General features: G+C 39.3%; 1 protein-coding gene and 2 long non-coding RNA genes across 3 annotated transcripts; 2 read left to right on the forward strand and 1 right to left on the reverse strand.

Annotated features, from left to right (window-relative positions):
• The first annotated feature begins 1,490 nt into the window (after nt 1–1,490).
• LOC103895656 lies at nt 1,491–7,208 on the forward strand. The gene is made up of 4 exons (XR_657371.2): nt 1,491–1,576; nt 2,489–2,564; nt 5,353–5,477; nt 7,194–7,208. It is a non-coding gene; the product is annotated as an uncharacterized LOC103895656 (long non-coding RNA).
• Nucleotides 7,209–7,247: 39 nt separating this feature from the next.
• On the forward strand, nt 7,248–12,731 carry LOC103895655 (A-kinase anchor protein 17B). Its single transcript, XM_009275327.1, has 4 exons — nt 7,248–7,430; nt 8,714–9,599; nt 10,056–10,220; nt 10,756–12,731. The coding sequence occupies exons 1-4, from the start codon at nt 7,341–7,343 to the stop codon at nt 10,890–10,892; spliced, it is 1,278 nt and encodes a 425-aa protein (XP_009273602.1). The 5' UTR covers nt 7,248–7,340; the 3' UTR covers nt 10,893–12,731.
• Nucleotides 12,732–14,998: 2,267 nt separating this feature from the next.
• On the reverse strand, nt 14,999–19,257 carry LOC103895657. Its single transcript, XR_657372.2, has 2 exons — nt 19,107–19,257; nt 14,999–16,965 (listed from the first exon to the last, which is right to left on the reverse strand). It is a non-coding gene; the product is annotated as an uncharacterized LOC103895657 (long non-coding RNA).
• Between the last annotated feature and the right edge of the window lie 895 nt (nt 19,258–20,152).

The following is a 20,152-nucleotide window of genomic DNA, read 5'->3' on the forward strand; positions in this document are numbered from 1 at the left end:
AAGTATTAGGAAAAAGAAAATCGGAAGCCTACAGATTCTGGTTCAATAGATTAGTTCGCCCAACAGCTTCTTACTAACCTGGGAATCCTCATTCTGCTCTCCAAACATGCGCTTAAGAATTTCTCTAGGGTCTGGAATTGGTGGAAGAATTAATATCTTCAGCCTTCAGAAAATTAAAAAGAAAAGCTTTAGATGAAAGACGTATTAATTTAAAAGTCACCACTTCAATGTCCTATTTGGGTGCAGTCAAGAAAATTTGTAGAATCAGCTTTGACATCACTGACCACCTTTCATTCTCTGCAACTGTAGCCCAATTCTCCTTTTTACTCCCCAAACCAAAAGGAAGTGGGAATATTCACACAGCCAGATTCTAAATAATTTTCACTGTTGACAAAGACAGTAGCAAAAGTAGACTTTTTAAAAAAATCTGGTAAAATATACTATATAAGCTTAATTTTGAATTTGGGCTTCATTGCTTAAAGAGAGGGGATGCAATGGCTGTGCAACAAGAATCTAACTGTAAGCATACATAAGCAACGTTACCCAAGTGCAACCAGAGCATGTGTATGGTCTATAAACCTAATTCTAATGACTGAGGCACAACGGTGCTGCCATTTTTGTTATGCAATGCATGTCATGGATAAAACAGCTGCTCCTGAAACATGCCACATCACGGACAGTTACCTGGAAGAAAGATGAATCGTAACGCAAGTCACAGACCGATCAGAATTAGTGGATTGTAAAGAAAGGGAGATCGTTAATTACCTTTTTAGATAAACTAGTAGAATTATCGTAGATACTGCTACTGTTAATGGAATGATGATTATTAAAACAAAATGGAACGTAGAGTCCGTCTTCTCACCTGGAAAACAAAAATTGTAGAAACTTAAGGATGTTTTGGGAGGTTTTTTAGGAATAATGACAATTAATTCTCTAATTAATTCACAAACTGTATGTTTTTCAAATATACTAGCACTTTTGTAGGCAAGGACTCATTTTTCAAAGCATTATCCTCACCTCAAAACGCGCAGCATGAAGTAGTGACGCTAGGAGCATTAGTTTCAAAACGCCCCCTTTATTGAGATATTTGTGTGAGCAGCAGAATTTCTGATCATCTCTGCTCTTCACTTAATTTTGCGCAGAGCAAGCTGAATAAACTAGTCCCGACTGTTGAAAAGCTGTTTAAACCTCTTGTTTAAACTTCTCCAAGTGACTCTTTCTGGTAAACACTTTTCCCTGCATGACAAGTTCTTTCTGCTAGTATGGATCAATTACTCCTGCCACGTTGCCATTTGCTCATAGGTGCTCTTGCATACCCACCTCTGCAGAATTAAGATATTTCCTCTGCCTCGAGCACTCCTTCAGCTCTGCTGGTGGAACTGCCTGGGGGCTGCGCTGTGCATGAGGGCAGGGAAACCAACTGCCTGAAAAGTAACCTGGCAAAATACGATTATTGTTGTTTGTTTTTTTTTCCCTCCAAGCTAGATCTCTTTCCTGACCCGGTTGATGGTATGGTCTCAGAAACAGTTGTGATGGCCCAGGGCCTGGCATGAGTGACCAGCTGGGAAACGGGATGGTAAGAGCTGTTTGAGCTAGCGGTGTTGTGAGCAAATGTGAGGGGCACCTTTGGATCAAATTATTCTCACTACTTGCATTTTGCTCATATGGACTATATGGGTGTATCAGGTTAGATATTGCCAGGCTGTTAATGTTTCCCTAAAGTCTAATTTTGTTTTAAAGTATGAACTTGGGTGACACGTTTTAGGGTGTTCTAAGATAATTTAGTCAATGTAAAAAGGATCATACAGATACTCAGAAAAATAATTTCAGAGTTACTGATTTATCCTCATGCCTTTCTTTAAGGCTATGAAAGGGTTATTGTAGTACAACAGTAACAGCTTGGGTTTCCACTGCAGTGTTGTGGGGAGTATGTTTAAGTGGTGATAGAAAGTAAGCTTAAAGGAGTTAATCTGCTGCGTATGGCACTGACCAATTTAATACTGTGTGCGGGTTTGGGATTCATATGTTTTACATTGGAGAGTGTTAGAATATTGCAACAAAAATTTCTCGGGGGCTGGAGAAAGTGCCTCACAACGAGAGGCTGTGAGAGAGCTCTCAAAGAGCTCAAGCTATGTATTTTAGATAAGAAAGATGACTGAGAGGCACCTGAGTTATACATGTAAGGGGGGGGGGGGGAACAAAACCACCTAGATGCTAAAAGGATATGAATCTAGTAGAGGAAGGCTTAAGAAAAATCAATATCTGGAAGTGGTTTCCATTTCAAATGGCAAATGAGTAAGGAATGGAACAAACTGCCTGTGCAAAGTGGTAGGTTTTTGTATCGTCGTCTTTGCAAACCAGGGCCAGGTGCCTTCCTGGAAGAGATGCTTCAGCCAAATATGGTTAGCACAGGCCAGAGTAAGGGATCCGATGGCCTGTTGCGGTCCTGATCAGCTTGAATCTGTTCTAAAATACTGTATTATTTTAGGCCCATGAGACATAGGAAGTTTCACAGGAATTCCTCAGCAGAGCTGGGAATTGATCACAGATCTGTAGAGTCTCAGGTCAGTATCTTGGTTCCTTTTTATACATTTAAGTAACGGGGTTTTTTTTTGTTGTTTTGAGTATGTATCAGTGTTATCAGAACACGTGATCACAGAAGAAAGGCATGCAGGTAGCAAAGGACGGTTCAGCCTGCAGTTATCTCAGTAAACACTAGTGCAAGGGCAAATGTGTTCCTGATGTTATAACCATGGCAGAATGGCTAAAAGGAAATGAAATAATAATTTGGTAAAGGGGTTGAATGTCAGATTCCTTGTGATTTGTCAGTTGGAATAGTTAAAACCTAAAGTTAAGATAACAGCTTATTAATATGTCAGGGTTGATTCCAAAAAGCCATGCTGCTGAGCAGCAAGCCAGTGGATCAGCCAGTAAATAATTCTGTGCTTTGTACACAGTTACATGATGAGAAATACATTTCTGATGCTTGAAGAGCTCCTGGCTATGAAGAAGAGTGGGGAAGAGCAAGGGTAATGGTCTGCGCTGGCAAACCGCTATAGCTTACTCAGCTCTATGAAGAGACTTTTGGGCTTACTTTTAAGTGATTTATTACAGTAGTAGGAATGTGGTTGCAGCCATGATGGTGTAAGGATGTAAGTGAAGAAAGATTTGCAAGGGCAGGATAATATCGGTTGGTTTAATAGAAGCTGTATTTGCAAAACCGAACAAGCTTTTGGGTATGCTCCAGGCTTGACTTTCATGTCTCTACAGGTTTCAGCAGCAGTGTTCTGGATGTGTTAACCTGCTGCACCTCAAATCTTAGTGTGATGGGAAAAGTGTAGTTGATACTAACATTATCGATAGCTTTAGGAAGCTCTTTATCTTAATGCACGGTGGGCAGAAAGGATTCTAGAGACTACTCACTTTTTCAGTTTTGTAGTAAGTACTTCGGGTGTATCTGCTTTGCTTGTATGAGGTACTGAAGGTGTGTCTATGTGTATATATATATACACACACACACGGCCATATTCAGAGATTAATCCTGAGATATTCAGCCTTGCCTTACAAAGTTGTGGTTAATTCTGAGTGCATTTGGCAGCAGTTCCTTAACAGGAGCAGTTCAGTGCTGCAGTCTGTGCTGTAGCTGCTGCTTCCAGAGATTCCTGGTTATTTTTTTTTTTAATTACACTAGCTTTTCCTTCAGTACATATGTAGGTTTTTTCTTCATCATTCTGAATAAAGTATAGTCACCCTCTTTTACCAGACAGCTTCTTGCACTGCACTTGTCTTCCCCTGTAGATTCCTATATTGAAGGCAAACAGGCATTCCTCAAGTAATGGCAGTATAGTTTTTAACCTGTGACAACCATCTTCCAGACTTTTTTTCATGTTGCTTCAGTGGAAGCTTTTATGTGGCACTCCTGCAGTTCTCTGTGTATACGTATCTCCCCCCCCTCCTTTGGTTTAGTCTGTATTTATGTTAAAATGGTGGCTAAAAAGAAAGAAAAATATAGCATATGGACGGCATTAAAATATACTAACCTTTATTTGTTACTAGCTGCTGAGATTTTGAGAAACAGATGGTGGTTTGCCAACTTCTGCTCTTTTTTCCTTGAAGTTAGGCCTGAGAAGTCCTTGCTAACCAGTGGAAGTCTCTCTGTAAACTTTTTGGACACTTAAACATGTGAGGGGAAAAAACCTTATGATTATCCTGTTTGTACTGGCTATAGAGATACTGATATATGAAGTTCATGTATCTGAACTTAAGTCCTTTAATCAAAAAATGGCATTTTACTGTTTTGATTTCCTGAAAAATTGGTGTGGGTAAGGTAAAAGTTGTAAATATTTTCAGTGTGGCTGGCACTGAAATTGGGAGATGATCTCAGGAGCTGGTGAGACTCTTTGAAAGATACTTGGTTTCTTATTGTTAAGCATGTTAAAAGTAGGTGCGGCAGCTGCCCTAATTTAGGTGGTTCTTGGCTAGTAAAGGGTACCCTTCTCTTCTCTGTACCTTTTTGCTTAAGTATGTTGAGGGATGAATCCATTTAAGTGCTATGCTTAGTGTGGCATTATAAAAGAAAACTTGCAATCTGTAAGCTTAATTTCAGCAGCCTAATAGCTTACCTCCGTCAGTACTTATTAGGGTGTACCCTGTTTGGGTATTTTTTCTCAGGTTGTTTCTAAACTGTGACCCTAAAATATACCTAAGTACTTATTAGGGTGTACCCCGTTTGGGTATTTTTTCTCAGCAGGTCGTTTCTAAACTGTGACCCTAAAATATACCTCTATGCTGGAAATAACACTTCATATTACTTATTTTTTCAGTGTAGATAGACCTTGATGCAATTTGCTGAGTGTTTTCTTTTAATGTGCTTACATCTGGGCATTTGAAGCTGATTAAGTGCAGCACACATCAACAGAATTCATCAATTTTTAAGCAAGCAAATATGCATTTGATCCAAAAGATGTTGCTCTGAGAGTCAGTGAACTCTAGTTTTGGCAGAACTGCACAAATCCTGCAGCTAGGAATGCTCTGCTGAACACACTGAACTTTGAGTCCCCAGAAGAGCATGCCAGGAACGGGTTTGGCCAAAGGTATGATGTCAGATTGTGAACCCCTGATATCACAGCAGGAGGAGACATTTGGGAGTGGGGTGTTTGAGCTTGACTGACAACCCAGTGTGAACTTCAGAAGAGATGTTCTAGTGTGCCAGGGTAGAGAGAAACATTCTCATGAGTGTAGTAGTATTTGGTAGTCACCCGGCGTCTCTCATTTGCTCAGCAGGTTGTCTGTGTTTGTATAAATACACAGCAAACTGGACTGCTAAGTCTGATTCTGCTTCTTCTGTGACAGGTGTCTTTTGATACAACCAGACATTTTAGTGAAGGAGCCATAAGAAAGAGAAGCCTGGAAAGACTAAAGCTGCAAGAACAGGAGCACGTTCGAAAAAGGGGGAAAAAAAGAGAGGGGGTTGAAAGGTGAGAGTGTATTTTTAGAGAATGTCCCATTTTTGAGATTTGTTACGCTATCTCATACCAAGTAAAATCCAGGAAGAGTGGCTACTTTAAAAATCCAGGCTTTGAGGAAGCAGGAGTTGGAGAACTTGAAGCAATACTATGTAGTTTTTAATTTATGTGTTACTGTCGGAAAGAAAAGCATCGTGATAATTCTGTGTGTAAGGCATCAGATGGAGGGGTCTGGGTTATGAGAAAGGTTGGACTAGAGGCATCCTGAGGTCCCTTTCAGATTCGATTATTCTGTGATACTGTGGGCCTGGAGTGAAATCGGAGAGCTGTTGCTCTCAAATTGCTCTGAGGCTCGATTGCTTAAGATTCTGTATGTCGACTTTTTGTATTGCTCTATGCTGCAACATCACAAATTAATGTCTTTATGCCCTGAAGTAAAATTAATGTGACATACATTTCTAGGTGCCTCCCAGTTGACTGGAAGGTCCAAAGCTAGAGATGAACACTTTTCTGCCTTTCCCTCTACCCCTTTTTACATGTTATTTTTTTCATTGTTATCTTCAGGGCAGTGTTCTTAAATTTTGTATATGAGTAATAGTAGTATATTGAAGTTTTAATTCTATAGATAATGTGTTTGGATGGTATCCTAAACTGTCACTAGTAATTAATCATGTTGCGCACCTTCATATCTTAAAAAAATGCCAACACTTAGAACGTGGAGCATAGCAACTCTAATGCTAGGTCTCTGAAAACATTGCTATGCTTCCATTGTTAATACCTTCTTATTCAAATACTTAAAATTAAACACTTATTTGTGTGAACACTTTGTCGTAAGGGTAAAAGTGAGAAAACTCGTGGGTTGAGATAAAGACAGTTTAATAGGGAAAGCAAAAGCCGCGCACACAAGCGAAGCAAAACAAGGAATCCATTCACTCCTTCCCATGGGCAGGCAGGTGTTCAGCCATCTCCAGGAAAGCAGGGCTCCATCACGCGCCTTCTTCCCCCAGCTTTATTTGCTGAGCATGACGTCATATGGTGTGGAATATCCCTTGGGTCAGTTGGGGTCAGCTGTCCCGGCTGTGTCCCCTCCCAACTTCTTGTGCACCCCCAGCCTACTCGCTGGTGGGGTGGGGTGAGAGGCAGAAAAGGCCTTGACTCTGTGTCAGCACTGCTCAGCAACAACGAAAACTTCCCTGTGTTATCAGCACTGTTTTCAGCACAAATCCAAAACACAGCCCCATACTAGCTGCTGTGAAGAACATTAACTCTACCCCAGCCAAAACCAGCACACAGCTTCAACTTTAATTTTTACAACAGTGGAAATAGTCTTGTAATCTCTCTTAAATGGGACTGTCATGATAATCTGGAGTGGAGATTTGTTAATTTAAGAATTAGATCCAAATGATCAGTCTCTAGTTGCGTCCTTGGAGGCAAACGATGATGTGAATCTGTCATCTTGGCAGTGCTTATAAAGAAAACCCTAGAATGCAAACCATTTGAAGAGACAAAGAACTTTCTAAACGTGTGCATCAGTTGGATGCGTGTCACCTATGTGCCATGTTTTTTTAAACATGTTATTCTAACAAACAAGATTTCTTGTTAGCCACATGTGAATTCTTGGCAACTGGTTGCTTATTATTAGCACTTCAAAGACTTGCATCCAATTCCCCAGGACTCAAAATGTAAAACAAGTGTCATCTAAATTGTCCCATATTGATAATTACCTAGAAAAAGACGTGGTGATGAAAAGAAGTTCAAGAGAGAAAAAAGAAAGCTAAGCTCGAGAGGAGAGAAGAGAGGCAGATAGATGGAGATGAGAAACATCCCCAAAAGCAGCAGAAGGTACCAGCTGAAGAACAGCAGTGGCCAGAGAATATGCCTGAATGGGAAGAAAGGAAATCCCTGCTAGCTCAGAGAAGAGTGGAGTCTGTCAGACTGCTTACAGTGCTGTTAAACCGTGTGAAAGTAAGACTATTTTAAAACATATTTTAAATTTTGAAGGGTATTTATTAGAGCTTGAATAATTCACTAGACATTTGATGTCTTGATGCTATTCAGAAGAATGCCTTGGGACTGACCAAACACTGAGAAGGCCTGAGGTCTAAGTCTTGTGACAGTCTGCTCTCAGTCTTGCCCTGAGAGCAAAGGTAGTGCGTTTCCACCCAGAAACTTTGCCTTTGATGCTTGTTCGAGGCCTTGTGATTACTGAGTAAAAACAAGACTGGAAGGGCTGTACCAGCTCTATTAGACTTGATCCAATGTTGCAAACAAGGTGTTTCGGGGCTGGGACGCAAATAATGCTATCTCTGCTTGTTTTGATCTCAGGTCTGCAAGTGACACAATTAAATTGACACAGATTATGCCAGTTGCATTTCTAATAGCCTCTCTTTTGTGGCCAACACTAAGCTAGCAGTTTTATTTCAGTTTGATTCAGCTAAGGTCTTGAGAAAGTCAGCAGAGGAGTGATAAAAGTTCCGAGTGTTTTGCACACATTAATGTTTGGAGGTTTATTTTAGTGCTTTGGGCTAAAAAAAAAAAAAAAAGAAAATGGGTTTTCATTTCTCAGGGGTGCTAACATGGCTTTGTCTTCACTATTTGCGAAGTAAAAATCTGTTTGCAGCTTTTACCAAGTGTATGTTTTCCACAATCCTTAATGTTAAAGATTTCTAAAGGACTGTAATTTACTAAGAGCTGAAGTCAGAGGCTACCCTTGCCATTCTGCATGAGTTTTAGGGCCCCACGATGTCTGACATTGGCCTTCTTAATTATGAAGGTGATGTGTTAAATAAACTTCTATTTTCTTGGTTTCACCACGTGGAAAGCTTTAGATTGGTTGTATTTGAACTCCTTTAAAGCAATGTATAACAAAGCAATTTATTCTAAATAAAATATTTGATCTACAAAAGCGTGGTAATTTTACTGTTGCACGCAATACTAGTTGTTGTGATGCTGTGATCAAACAAAGGATAAGTATTTTCTTACGCTGTTGCAGTGAGATAGATGAATTGGTTGAAAGGACCGCTTTCTTTAATTGAGAATGCAGCTTTCTGAGATGATGAAGTATCTGTAGTTCTAACTTAGGAATAGTGAGATTGTACGATCGAGCTCTGAATGAAGCCAAACTTAGCCCTCACCTGTACAATTCTTCTGACTGTGGGACTGCTTGCTTATGAGTTTGCAGTTTAGCACTCTTTATAGCGCTCAATAAATGTACATAATCGTTTTCCTGATTTTTTTTTTATTTGAAGGATTTTGCGCAGTTGGCAAGTCAAAAAGTGGATCCTTCATTGGGCATAAGGAAGGACGATTCCTTTTCTGAAACAGCATTAAAAGACATACATCAGGAATTGATTAACTCCCATTATCATACGCACAAAGAGTTGAAACATAAGGAAGAGTTCAAGTGCCTGTTAACCCCAAAAGGTAGCAGCTTATGTAGTGAGGAAGGAGATGTGAGTAACTTCCATGCATCCACTTGTCATATAGTCAGGACGATTTTAAATGATCCCTCTACAGCCCCGAGTTCTGATGGACTGCCTGGCAGAGAAGCGTACAACTCCTTTGGCTATGGATCTTTACTGATTACAGTTACGCAGGACTGCAGGGTCATCGAATCTCTCGATGGAAGGGACTACCCAACTCTGAATGTAGTTCACACGCAGACAGCGTCTGATGAAGACGGTTGCAAAAAGCGGAAGGTTTATGAGACTGATGAATTCATCCATTATTTACTGAACTACTATCAGACACCGCGGTATGCACGTGTTTGCTTAGAGCCAAAAACCATTGTGAACAAGTCCTGGTGGAAGAGAGTGGTGTCTGGTGATGATAGCGATTTTGACATCAGCTTGAGTAACAAACATGGTCAGCACTTCAGAGAAGTGAGTCCTGTACAAAACCTCAACAAGAGAAACTGTAGTAGCGATGATAATTACAGACTGGTGATCACTGTTGGGGAACTTCAGTCAACAGACAGAGTGTTAGAAAACAAGACCTATGGGGGTAGGTTTGCAAAAAAGTTGCAAGTGCAGAGGAATGACTCACTCACTGTTGATAATTTACCACATGCTGGACTGAATCATTCTTTGGATTGCGCTGCTGTTACTCATGATAAGGAATTCAATAGCGATGAAGGTACTGTACTGTACAGGACATGTAGATCTGCTTGCAGATTAAAGGATTTGTTGGAAGAGATCAGTGATTCTGAGTACTTTAGAGAGGCACGTAGCAGCTTAATGAAGAGAACAGAAAGAAGGTGTGAAGAAATTTACAGCAATTGTAATAAAGGGTTCTTGCCTGCAAGAGCCGGGGAAAGAAAATTACTGGTTTACCTTAAAAATGTAGCTCTGGAAGGTCAAGAGAAGGAAAGCAGCAAATGTAGCTTCTGTTCTAATTCTGTCCATGAGGGCTTGGCAAGGCAGTGTGAACATAAGCTTAAAAAGTCGTGCAAGAGGTCTAGTAGTAAATTAAGACATGAAGGACAGAAAAGTGAGAGACAATCCAGGGAAGAGGAGGGAAATGCTCGCAAAATGAAGAAAAAGCGAAAAAAGCTTTCTTCTAATCTTTTATCTGATGAATGTGGCTTTTCAGAGACGGACAGTTGCGTGCAGCTGGAATCGCTCAGAAAGATACAAACAAAATGTAAGAAAATGTTCCACAACAAAGTGAAATTCAAGACACTTCACACCACCATGGCAGCACCAGATGTTACCCCTCATGATGGCTCACCGCTTCAGGAGACCCTCCAGAGGACAGGTGAGAAAGAGGGACACCAGAACTAAGGTGACTGAATTTGACAGGTCTCTGGCAGGTGAGGTTAGTTGCCACAGTTCTTACAGTGATGAATGGTAAGTGTTTTAAAAAGTATAAACGTGGCATAAAAAGAGTGCGACTTCTCAGCAGTTAAAGGTTTGTTCAGTTTAGCTCAGAAACACCGCGCAGCTGCAGTTGAAGAGTAGTATTTGTCTACTTAATTGGATAGCAAAGTGTCTGTCATGGGCATTAGCAGATAGGTGGCTATTTTGTTGATAACAAATGTTGTTAGGCAACTCAATGTGTGGTACATCTGGGTGGGAATTACTGTCTGAAGTTAGTGAATTTCTATACAGGTAGTCATCTGATCTCCATACAGGATTGCTGCGTTTCTGGCTATTGTTACTCACAGCTCTTTCACAATTTACTATGCTTTCAGTTCGTTGGTGGATACCTTACAGCTACCTCCCCATACCCTGTCACTCCCTGCCCCCCAACAAACTCATTTCAAGTAACTTTTTCATATACTTATCTACAGGAGATGAGAGGAAATTAATGTTGAGAAGAGAGATGGATGCAGATGTCAGAGGATGCCCTCTATTTCCTCTTGAGATAATTCAGACAAACCCCTGCTCAGATACTTTCCGCGGAGCAGAGCCCAGAAGAGGATGCTGAACAGCTACTATATAATAGCTCTTAAGTTTTTATACAGAAGTGGGAGAAGAAAGCCCTTTGACCATTAAAAGGTATATGAAATACCGGGGTTTTTTTTGCTTAGGTAATTCCTTCAGTTAGAATATCTAACTGGTGTAGTGAGCCACAAAACCAGAATCTGTGTTTGCCTTTTGGATAACAGAGGACCAAAACTTTCCCCAGGGCCAGACAAACTTTCATGGACCAGTTGCTAAGAATTTGCAAGGTTACAGATTGAGATCTCAAGAGTGATATATTCTGATTAAATGCAGGGAACCATGTAAATATCAAAGTTACAGTATATAGTAATAATGAGTCATTGGAAAAAAAAATAGCTATGTAAATCCTAGAGCAAGCATTTGAAGTGCCTCCTCGATCAGATTGTTAAAATGATGGGACTGGAAGGTGGGGGGGACATTTATACTCAATTGTGGGAAGTAATAGATTTCCAAATATGAGAAAAACCCTATCTTCTGTAAAACCCACACTGGAAAAATGCTTTTTTTCTATTTACAATTCTAGAGGTGTTTCTGAAAACTTGCTGGTCTTTGGGAGGATGGATTTCACTGAACTTGTGCTAGATGTAGTGCTTCTAGGAATCTGAATGATTGTCTAAGCGAAGCTCTGAGTGTTAGATAGCGAAAGGGCAATGCTTGTCAGCATGCTGACAGTCCCCATGTATAGGTTGAAAATTTGTTCACAAGATTTCAAAATGTGCCCTTTTGAAGGCACGTGCAGTGAGATAGCTATTTAGTATGAGTTTGCTTACAAATAATTTCCAGAGGAATTGTCAAATGTTGTCAGATTTGTGCTGCATGTAGGTAAAAATGTGAAAACGCAGTCTAGGAGCTTGATTTATATCCGCATTTATTCAGCTGGCTATATTTAGAAGACAGCCACAATTGCTTTTGGACAAAGTCCCTTAGCAAGATCTAGAGGACCAGTTTTAAGTTCAGTACACTGATTCTTTCAGCTTTCATTTTAGTACGCTTTATTTATTACATGTCAACATACTAAGTTAATGTGATGATGTTGCCTTCATTACATAGAATCTTACCCATGTTTGTAACTTCCGCTCTAATAAATAGTAATTAAAAAATAGTAATTGTAATTGTTCATGGTAGATAGGTTTCCCCCCAGTGTTCAATACTGGCAATTCCTACAGGCTTCTAAGCCAGGTTTTATCAATCTTCTCTGTTCACATGTTCAGATGCTGAGTGCCTTTTCAGGGTCATGAATGACAAATGGTTGCTACTCAAAGTACTGTTAATCTATTACTTTTATCTAAAAGGATCTTAGTTTCTTGACATAAATATTTTCTGACTATTTTGGAGAACGTTTATGCCCCTCTTAAGTCTCCTTTTTAGTATTTTATACAATTATAATGAAGATCAACTATTGTATTTGTTGACAGTTTAAAATGTTTCAGTTGCACTGATATGACATACCAAGGGTGTTTTTTCTCTACGCAATATTTGCGGATTAAAGATGACAAAATTTCCCCCTCTGTCAAATCTATACAGTTCTGTGTGCGTAAGTACCCATTTCCCATGAGACAGGCCTTTCGATTACAGGTGAGGAAGCATTTCTTTTTGTTAATCTGGGGGAGCAGGAACTAAAGATTTCCTTCGGTGTAAATTTCCGGTGTTTTATCAACATGTTGTCACAATATTCAATAACAAATAAATACACCAGTTCTGAAATTGCTTCTTGCGTTCACCTACATTGATTGAAATTGATAAAGCAAATCCTCTATCTCCAAGTCCTTGCTCATGTAAAACATTGTTAGTAAATAAAATACGTGTGCACTTCAAAATGTGAGACACCATTGTAACCTTCATACTGAAACAGAACTTTTGAGTTTCCTATTTGTTTACAGGTGGCACTACTAAGAACCTGTTTTTCAGGTGTTTAGTATTAATTCTTTACTTTTCCTACTGACACACTTAATTTGAGCCCCATCCTTTATGCTGGACTGTTCAGTAGAATTTTGTTTTTTACCCTGAATTCAGGTGTTTTAGTATTAATTCTTTACTTTTCCTACTGACACACTTAATTTGAGCCCCATCCTTTCATATGCTGGACTGTTCAGTAGAATTTTGTTTATTACCCTGAAGGCTAATCTTTAAAGATACATATAACAGTTTGCTTTAAAACTTTTTAAGTACATAGCATTGTAGATTAAATTTCAATAGTTATAGGAATAAATGTCACATCTCAAGTATGAAAGTTACAGAATGTTTAGACAATTAGAACATTTAATAGGCGAAAAGATGCATTAAAAGCAGCATTTATATAGTTCAGCAATGGAAATGTGTAATGCTGCTGGCATAATTTCACACCTTTCAGTTTGAGCCTGGCGTGTGCTGTTGTACTCAGCTGGTGTTTCAAGAGGTGGTTTGTTTTTTTTTATGGAAACCCTGTTTACTCTGACGTGTATGAAGTAGGGCCCTCAGACTGCAGATCTTGCGATCAAATCTGACTTTCCGTACAGAACTAATGAAAACGCCATCTAACAGAGCTCGTGAGAACAGAAGTCTTCTCGGGGAGCTGGCTGAACTAAGCTTGTTACCAGGAATACCTGGCCAGTTGGTTGTACCTTGTGCTGAATGCTGAAGTCAAAACCCTACAGGCTGTTTTTAAAGCAGAAATACACAATGCCCATTATTACCTCAGTCCATCTGCTTGAAATACAAGAATACAGCAATTATGATATAAAGCCCTTTCTTCTTAATCCAGAGATTCCAGGCAATGCATAGAAACGCCTCACCTTTTGTAAAACCCCTTATGTAACTCTCGACATAAGCATTCATTACTGAACTGTTTTTTGTTTAACTGAAACAGCATAAGGAAGAGCTAATAAAGATGATGAAGAACAGGCAGAGTCCAGATAAAAGAATATCTGAATTTTACAAAGCAGTTGACAGTGTGCCAGAACTGGTGTGAAATGAGATGCTACTCGATTGTTTTGATTTGTCCTAGAGCTCCCCACGTGTGCCTTTGTGACACACAAGTAATGGGTGTTTGGACGTGTCGGATGAGGGAGATCGCCGACAGTCTCTGCTCTTAGTTGGTCACCCTGTCCTACTTGGTTAATGTACAGTCTGTTAAGCTACCTGGCATGGGTTTTTTTGCTTAGTCATTGCAGCCAGTTGCTGTTGAAGGGATCAAGTTGCAATGAACAGAGAGTAAAAAAGAAGCTAAACCCCATCTATTTTCTCTAGCACTTCAGAAGAAAATAAAAGCTGTGCCTGCTGCTTCATGAAACCACTGCTTTTGTGACTCACTTCTTCCCTTTCTTCATAAATTCTCTTCGTGTTCTCTGAAAAAGTAGTGGTCTTACCGAAGTGTAATACTTCCTTCCCAAGAAGCACGGATGCTGAACGTTAAGCTTTGCCTTGTGTTACTGCCAGTTTTCTGGGTAGTTTTTATTTTTTACTATTCTTCTTTGTGATGCATCATGTTGTAATGTACAGATTAATACTTAAAATAGTGTTCAGTTCCTCAGGATATGTTATGGACTAACTTAAGAGTCAGATGGTTGGGTCCGCTGAAGGGTAGGTTATGCTGAAGGGTAGCCTAGTTCCACGACATGACAGCCTTCCAAAGCTCCAGCTTTTGCTCAGTGTTAACAATTACTTGGACCTTTTTATGCCTAACTCTGTTTTTGCAACAGCAAAGCATATTCTACAACGTGAACATGTCCTATATTTAATATTCTGTTATATAAGAGTCAGATGGTTGGGTCCACTGAAGGGTAGGTTACACTGAAGGGTAGCCTAGTTCCACGACATGACAGCCTTCCAAAGCTCCAGCTTTTGCTCAGTGTTAACAATTACTTGGACCTTTTTATGCCTAACTCTGTTTTTGCAACAGCAAAGCATATTCTACAACGTGAACATGTCCTATATTTAATATTCTGTTATACTACAGAACCGCACTTACAGGCAGTCAGCTAGAACATATTATACTCAATCTATGCGTTGGATAATGTAAGATACTGGAGAAAGACAATATAAAACTCAAAACACTGGGGGAGGATTAAGTATCACATTTAGTTGCAGTAAATAAAAACAAACGCCACCATTATGCAAGAGTGTTGTATTTTCTGTGTTAAACAAATAAAAGCACACTTCCAATTTGAGGTAAACCATTAGTAGTAGTTTGCAAAGAGTATAAATGTCTCTAAAAATAAAACAGCAACACAGAGGTCATGACAAGATTTACATTTGTCTCTAGACCTTCATTAGGTAGGTCATACAGTACCACTTTACGCAAGCTATCTGGCTCAAACAGCCGCACTCTTCGTTTGAAGGCCCAGCGTAACCAAAAGAAAATGCTATGAAAGCGTTAGGACTGAGGGGAAGTCATTCCTTCTCACCACAGATGGTCTCAGGCACTTTAACGTGTTGGGTCAACTTGTTTATGAAAGCTGCTGTTGTGCAATGCACTCTACTTCCAAACAATTTTGCCTAGTTTACACCTTCCCACTCAGGACTCAGTTCATCATTTTGGCCACGTTACCAAACTGAAACAACTCGGCTGAACAGCCGAACCAGAGAAACTAAATACAGGGAACTATACCAGGCAGGCACCCAAGCAGAATCACCTGGACAAGAAACATCAGCAAATCATTAGTTATCTCCTTGGAATTTCTGAGAAAGTTTTGCAGGAGTATTTTGGATGATGAAGGAGCGCATTTACATTTTTCCTTGGTCAAATCCATGTACCCAGCCCCCTCTGGTAGGAGACTAGGTTACGTAGTCGGAACAAACCTAGTAATTAAGCATAGATGTGAGCTAAGAGAGCAAATAAGTAAAAAGCAATTCAAAGGTCAGGTCCCCTAGGTATAGCATTGCTGGTTATGCACGAGATGATTGTGCCGTTTCTTTTAATGGCAACGTTCCAAAGCAACAAAGGCCTCAACACAGAAACGGCTTACACCATGTTATTTTTTTTTGTACAGGAAACTTGTGTAAGTTACATTGACCAGTAACATTTTCCTCCCAGTTAAAGCTGCGTGTACAAGAGCATTTGTTAATCATGCCATACCAGCAAGTCTTTTTTAGGCCTAGGAATCAATAGCAGCTGATCTTCCCTGTTTAATATAATTTCATTAAAATTCACAGAAGAGTTTTACTAAGAGGAAAAGTGAGTGAACAGTAGTCCAATCGAGTCACACTTCATGGTGTACCTGGTTTTTAGGGATGCCTAGTTACACTCAGTATCTAAACCTTTGTAACACTTCAGATATGCTTTATAAAAGTAAACAAAGAATATTAATCCATGCATAATTATGCATGACTGAATACATCAAGTATTCATCAGTCCTTATTAATTTTGTAAGTATCTAAAAGTGATTTAACCTCCTAAAAATCTTACCTTTTTTTAAAGCAGTTAAGCGTTTCATCTGTAAGCCGCTATGTAACTCCTTAAAAGCCAAATTATCTTACATAATATTGAATTACATTGCACCACAAATAAGCATGATGCTTCGTGGACAAATAAAATATAGTCCCTTTTCTAAAGGAATTACAACCCAAGTCCCAGATCCTGCAGGAGCTAACACAAAACAAGATTTAGTGGAATTTGTGTTGCATATGTGAAGTTATTCTTGTGCTTGTGTCCACAGTGCTAGGTTGTTAATGAAAAACTGGATTTCAACCTACTCTGCACTAAATAGTGATAGAAGGAAAACGGTAATAGTCCTTTATTGCCAAAATTGCAGTTTACTTCAGCACAGACATTTTTCGTGCATACTTCAGATTATGCAGTTTTAAAGGAAGACAGATCTTAGACCTTTAGTAGTTTACCACTGAATTTGAAAAGGAAACCTTTGAAAAGAAACAATTCACTGTAACTTTGGACCTTTTGTAAGCATTGCTGCTGTTGCAAGTGGAATGTTACAAATGATCCTTTACAATTCAAAAATAGATGGCTCCTCACTGCACTCTCTAGTCTTTCTTTGCATCCTGGGCATCTTTTTCTTCTTCTTCAGAGTATACAGTGGGTTCCTCCCCTTCCTTCAGCAGCTTACCAACATAGTGATACTTAACTGGGAAAAAAAAAAAGAATCCAAGTCATTATTCTGCCCTGAAGATGTACCTTTTGTAACTCCTATGTCTGTTTCTTAAATTAACAAAATGCCTCTATTATAATAAAACAGCTCTCAGCAACTTACTCCAAACACTGGAGGGGAGGAGAAAAGCTGAAATCAACTACCTGAACTACTATTAATGTTGTAGTAAGTATAAGAAACATGCAAAGTGAATGTAACTGTAATTCTCCCTCCTATTGCTGAAGCCAAAAGATGAATGAATGTAAAGACACGTAAACTGAGGGACTTACCCAGCTAAAGAAACAGAATCCTGGATCAGATTATTTTTCTTGCCAATGTCAAAGCTAGTTTTTCAACCAATGGCACTGTTAGAATATTTACGTTATGTATAATACACGGGCGCACATACATATGTGCACGCATGTACACAACTTTCAAGGGTTTTTATTTTTCATAATATCTGTTGAAAATATCTAATAGGACAGAAGAGAGATCCTTTCTCCCGAAGATAAAGACGGATCTGTTATCCAGTCATGCAGCTAAGCCTCTGCCTTATTTTATATCTCTTTTTGAACATGTAAAAACGCCAAGATCATATACAAGAACTGAGAGCTATGCTATGTTGCCCATCTGCCAACTTCAACAAAGCAAAAGATGCCTCTGACTACAGGTATTTCAGACTAGCACTGTTGCTACAATTAGTAAGAATTTAAAGCAACTAATTGCCAAGTTTACTAGAAACATAGTAATAAAAAGAGTGCAGTTCACTGTCAGTCCCGATGCCCGACTCTTGAGAAGGTAGATTTAAACACTAGTTTAGGTCAAATATTTGGTAGCATAGTTCTGGTTTCTGCGACATACTTGTTAGCATAATAAAACAGCCATTCAGTGTGGCATGATTAACAGACTTGATTAAGACAGGAAGAGCGCCAAAATAGTAGGGGCACATCAGGTCAGGACGGAGATGACAGTATGTGGAGGAAAGCTCCATTCTAGCTAGTGGTAGTAAATCTTTAATACCTGACATTAGATTTCCACTATACTACTTTTTTGTATATGCAATTTCTATCTTATATATATATATTTAAAAATTCATCAAGACAAACAACTGATACATTTATGTTTTGTCTTATCTGAGTAGAAATAATCCCTTTGGTGTTCACTTGCCTAAAAGGCATCATGAGATATGGAGGAATTATTTTTCATCAACAAGATACACAATAGGAGAAAAAAAAAAATCCTACCAGTGGGCATGCCCTGGTGCAAGGTCAACACAGCAATTTCCATAAAACTGTGGTTTGAAGTTCTCCTTTTTGAGCAGCAAGTTGAGGCACACGACACAAAACAGTTGGAATTGCCTTTTTTAGACTTTTAATACTAAGCATTCAAAAACAAGGCAGCTGTGAAAGTGACTTCCTTCTGTTAATTTTAGAACAAACATCTCAAGTGTGCAAGTTGCCTTTTTTCCTCTGCCACTCTGGCCATCACTGGCACGGTAACGACCAGGCTGCTTGCAAGCACAGAGGTGGCATTTGCCCATTCCTGATCACCACCTGGGGGAGAAAGTCAGCTAGATACAGTTGCCTGTGAATCTGATAAAGCCACTAGCAAGGCCATGCAGAGTAACTTATTTAGAGTAAAAAAAGTTGTATCAAGAGCTCCAAGGGCAAAAGGCCTAGTTTAAACAGTCTTCAAAACTCAAAAAACCCAAGAAGTAATAATTCAAATGTTACTCTTACTTCTGAGAAGCTGAACAGGACATAAGCTTCATTTTTCAGAGCATTAAAATCTAATCGTCTCTATAGATGGGGTCTTAACTGTATCAAAAACATGCTCTGAATTTCCAATTCCTGTCAACTTTTTGGGTGGTCTTACAGATCTTACCCTATGACAGAGTGCTTCCGTCTCTCCTACTGTTCTGTAAGGAGCAGAGGGAGGGAGAACGCAGAAGGAAAACCTGATGTTTCTCTTAATTCTTTTGAGTAACAGTAATTCTAGTAATAGTTAGTAAACTGAGGTATTAACTCAAAGTAAGGTTTCAGACTGATGCTTCCAGCTGGTAACAGCCTTTTAACCATTGCTTCCCTTATTACACACTAGTTAGCTACTTCTTTGTAAATAGGTTTAAAATTGCTTACAAGTGAATTGTGACTCCCAGTCCCTCAAGGTCTCTTGCTGTGTATCGTTGAGATCAGAGAGGTCATCATAGTCATCCCTCAGAGCCTCCTTATCCAGGCAGAAAGTGGCAAGACCTCGGGATGCATCTCTTCCAGCAAAAATCCCATATGGGCCCTCTTCAAAATAAAAACATAAGCAGCATTATTACAGAGGTAATGGATGCTGTACGATCTTCACGGATCAGAGTCCCCAAACTGAAACAGATGATGAGTTCCTACCCTGACCTGTGGGTCAGAGGTGCCTCAAACTTCTGAAATGTTTTTAAGTTTCATTCTACTTGGTAATAAGGGAAAACAGAAGAAGAGGACAAGAAACAAAACCATGGGAAGAAATACTGAGTTTGCTGAAACATCAGGACAATGAACCACACAACGGTGCATGGAACATGCAAACAGGGTAAGAATAAGCATACAAACTGGGAAGAACATCCTCAGAAAGAGGAACAAAGGAAGGATTTGTAAGTCTGAGGTGAAATGGAAATTTTCTAAGAGGTGCTCCTGACTTAAAAGAGCTGAAAGGATGACTTGACGGAAAATGTGGTGGAGATACCCGAAATTACCAACTTGGAAGAAACATCTATTAAAACTTTCAAAATGCAGGATGAACTCAAATGATCAAAACATGCAACTCACAGTAGATCAGAGATATCAAGACAGACTCTTGCTAACCTTCATTAATGATTAACTTGCTTGCATGACAAGCTGAAAATGGAGATATCACATGTTGCAACTAGACATTGGAAGTTCTTAAGGGGGCTTAAAGAAGTTAGATGTTAACTCTGGTTACTGTAGAGAGCATGCCATCTTCCACACCTCCCAGAGTGAGCTTTTTCCTAAATTCATCAAAAGAATCTTACTTTTCCATTAAAATGAAAACCAAACTAGCCAGACACTATGATGAACCATTCAGCAATTATCAAATTAGATACAATGGGCAGCTTTTACTGTTGTCAAGGAAGGTACCATCCAAAGCATGGTCCTTAAGTCAAGTGGTTTTCAGTCTGCAC

Source organism: Aptenodytes forsteri, unplaced genomic scaffold (genome assembly GCF_000699145.1).
Source record: "Aptenodytes forsteri isolate BGI_AS27 unplaced genomic scaffold, ASM69914v1 Scaffold143, whole genome shotgun sequence".
NCBI lineage: Eukaryota > Metazoa > Chordata > Aves > Sphenisciformes > Spheniscidae > Aptenodytes > Aptenodytes forsteri.

Bases quoted from the DNA above. Each gene is read 5' to 3' on its own strand.
- LOC103895655 (XM_009275327.1), top strand. From the start codon at position 7,341: ATGCCTGAATGGGAAGAAAGGAAATCCCTGCTAGCTCAGAGAAGAGTG. The intron at 7,431-8,713 runs GTAAGACTATTT...TTTTATTTGAAG, and splicing joins TGCTGTTAAACCGTGTGAAA to GATTTTGCGCAGTTGGCAAG. The intron at 9,600-10,055 runs GTACTGTACTGT...GTGGCTTTTCAG, and splicing joins GGAATTCAATAGCGATGAAG to AGACGGACAGTTGCGTGCAG.